General features: G+C 64.6%; 1 protein-coding gene across 2 annotated transcripts in view; it reads right to left on the minus strand.

Annotated features, from left to right (window-relative positions):
- MAST3 (microtubule associated serine/threonine kinase 3) overlaps positions 1-2,884 on the minus strand; it is a 27,949-nt gene extending 25,065 nt beyond the window's left edge. For both annotated transcript variants that reach the window (XM_025210270.1, XM_025210269.1), the window contains exon 1: positions 585-2,884. In XM_025210270.1, coding sequence (XP_025066055.1) covers positions 585-697 — 113 coding nt within the window. In that variant the 5' untranslated portion in view covers positions 698-2,884. The remainder of the gene's footprint in view (positions 1-584) is intronic.
- Between the last annotated feature and the right edge of the window lie 25 nt (positions 2,885-2,909).

The raw sequence follows: 2,909 nt of genomic DNA on the forward strand, positions 1-2,909 counted from the left end.
CCCACGGGGTGCCACGGCAGCCCCTGGCAGGAAGCCGCTCAAGCACCGGGACACGCAGATAAGGCTCTGCAAACCAAAGGCCTCGCTGGTGCTACAGGCTGCGCGAGGAGGGGCTCAGGCGCCCGCCCCCTTCCTGCTGCACCCGCCCCGAAGGGATGCGCCACGGCGCCATGAGCTTGGTAGAGAAATAAACAGCCAGAAATAAACAGGGCCACGCAAGAGGAACCCAGGGCCCCAGGCACAGGGCAAGGGCACTCCCAGCTCTGCTCGCCTGGGAAGGGCATGAGCAGCTAGTCAGGGCCCTGGGAGACATGAGCCCAGCCTCGGGGATGTAGAGGAGAGTGGTGGCGCAGGCACAGGCTGGAGCCCTCGTGGGACGGGCGCCGGAGCGGCACAGAGACAGAGCTCCTGCCCAGCGCAGCCCCTACCGTCCCTTAGCAGTGCGGAGGAGCGCGATGTCTGCACGGCTGCCGGCCCAGCCAGCCAGTTCCAAGGGCTCCCGCTGGCACCCGTCGCCAGCGTCCCATCCATCAAACCTCACTATCAAGTTAGGCACTGAGCTCCAGGCTGGGGCAGGCACGCACCGTCCGGAGTCAGCGCAGCTGTTTCTGGAGGTACCGCTGCAAGGGAGCACTGCAGGCCTCGCTGCCGCAGCACCCCAGCACCAGGGCAATGTCACAAGCTGCTCGTGACACATTCACCTTTACACTCACATCCCTGAGCAGAGCTGCTGCAGCACATGGCAGCCCCAGGAGTGGGCAGATGCTGGGCAGAGGGCACCTGGGCCCTGCTGCTGCCCTACTGGAAGGGCCCAGCCAAACAGATCTGCACGCGCCGCCAGCCTGGAGTGACGCCTGCATCGCCCCCACCGCCGCAGAGTCCGGCATCCTCAATCCCCTCTCCCACCGCGTGGCACGGGCACTGGGGACAGCGCAGACCGCGCGACGAGAACGCAGCACGACCTCCCTGCACCCGCCTGCAATCTGCCGGTGGCTGTGGGGTGGTCTCACGTTTAAAAACACAGCACAGTCCCAGGGAGCAAGTGGGCCACAGGCAGCTTCTCTTCTCCTGGCTGGAACATGGAGACGGGGGACCCGGACTCCTGGTTCTCTCCCTGCACCCACAAAACGGGGACAGCCGTGCCAGCGTCGCTAAGTGCTTCAAGCACCTGGCCAGAGGCACAACGCGAAGGGCCGCCTGCTGCTAACGAATGCACGTGGCATCAGGCTCGGCACGGCTGCTTTCATCTGCCAGCTCGTTTCTGAGGGGCAGCTTCGTGCCTGATCCCCAAACCAATGAGCCAAGCACCTTTCATCCACCATTCCCAGAGGGGGGCTCAGCACCACGCCTCCCTGACTGCAACCAGGTCACTCTGTTGGTGCAGCCCACAAGTCTGCCACCTGCCAGGCTCCAGCAGTCACCTTCCACATACGGCACACCTCTGCCCTGTCCCCGTCACACTTGCTGCTCAGGCCACGTCGGCCCTGCTGCGGCAAACGGCGCTCGCAGCCTGGTAGCCGGGGCTGTCTATGCACAGCTCGCTACCGAGATACTGGATCGCTTTCCCAGGCTCATGTGACTCACCTCCTCAGGCTCCTCACCTCAGATCACCTTGCAGCGAGGGTGCACGCAGCATGCACTCCGGAGCCCAGCCCAGCCCAGCCGCCGCGGCAGCGCTCCACGACCTCCCTTGGCCTGACAGCCCACGTTTGTCTGAAACCGGCGCTGGCCGCGCGTTGCTGAAATGCTGCAACAGCACGGGGGGTAGCGTGGGGCAAGCAGCCCCAAGGCAGGAGCGCAGAGCAGGAGATTAAACAAGAACAACACGTGGGGTGGGTGCTTTATGATAACCTCTGCATCCCCGTCTCCAGCACAGACCAGGCATGACTCAGACTTCAGGAGCCAGCGCCTTAGCAAGACCTCCAAGCAGGGCAGAGCTGGAAAGCCTGACGCTGGCCGAGTGGTAGGACAGCAAACGAGTGAGTAGGCCAGAGGGCCGTGGGGGGAAATGACTCCGACGTCAGCCTCCTCTGCAAAGCCCCATGGTGCTGAGCAAGAGCCCCACGTCGGCCTCCAGCCTCGGCAGCACAACGCCTCAAATTACTGCCAAGTCTCAAGGCCTGAACCCCAGAAGCCCATCGCTGACGTGCTGGCACCGTTAGGCATCTCGCACAGGCCGCCCAGACGAGGCTGCCAGATCACGCGGTGAGGCACACTGATGTCAGCAGGCCACAGCCTTGAGACAGCAGCCTCCTGCAGCTCTGGCGCCTGGGCAGGAAAGACGCTCAGTTAACGATCGAGATCAGGGCAGGAAGGAGCAGCCTGCAAGCAGGCGGTTGCTCCAGCATTGCACCAGCCATTGCAACAGCCATACAGCAGGAAGCCAGGATTGCCCGCACGTTACACTGCTCTTGGTCACGCAACGCTGCACCCTGCCTTTCTTACCCACTATAAAAGACCCCGGCCCAGTTCCAGCACAAGCGCCCTGCCCTCCAGGACCCCTCCCGTCTCTGCTTGGCTCCATGCCCATGGCTCCTGGATCACCACCCTGATTAGGAGCATCATTAAGGAGCCGCTCCCCAGCCTGCTCTGTCCAGCAAGCTGACCCAGGGGCTGCTGCGGTGGGAGGCTGCAGCAGGGCCACGCAGGCACCCACGAATCCCCACGTGCACCAGCGCGGAGGCCATGGGCATGGCCTGGGAGGCGAGCGCAGAAGTTGGTGTCCAGAGCCGAGCACCGGCGCGCTTGCAAAGGCGGGGGAATTTGCTAAGCGAAGGCGCCGGCCCGCGCCCCCCGTTACAACGCCCCGGCAGCCGGACACGGCGCAGAACCCGTCATGCGGAGGATGGTGGCGCGACCGCAGTTCCTGCCCCACCAAAGCTCTGGAGGCCCGGCCCGCCGGCCCCCGG

Source organism: Alligator sinensis, unplaced genomic scaffold, assembly GCF_000455745.1.
Source record: "Alligator sinensis unplaced genomic scaffold, ASM45574v1 scaffold1354_1, whole genome shotgun sequence".
Taxonomy (NCBI): Eukaryota; Metazoa; Chordata; order Crocodylia; family Alligatoridae; genus Alligator; species Alligator sinensis.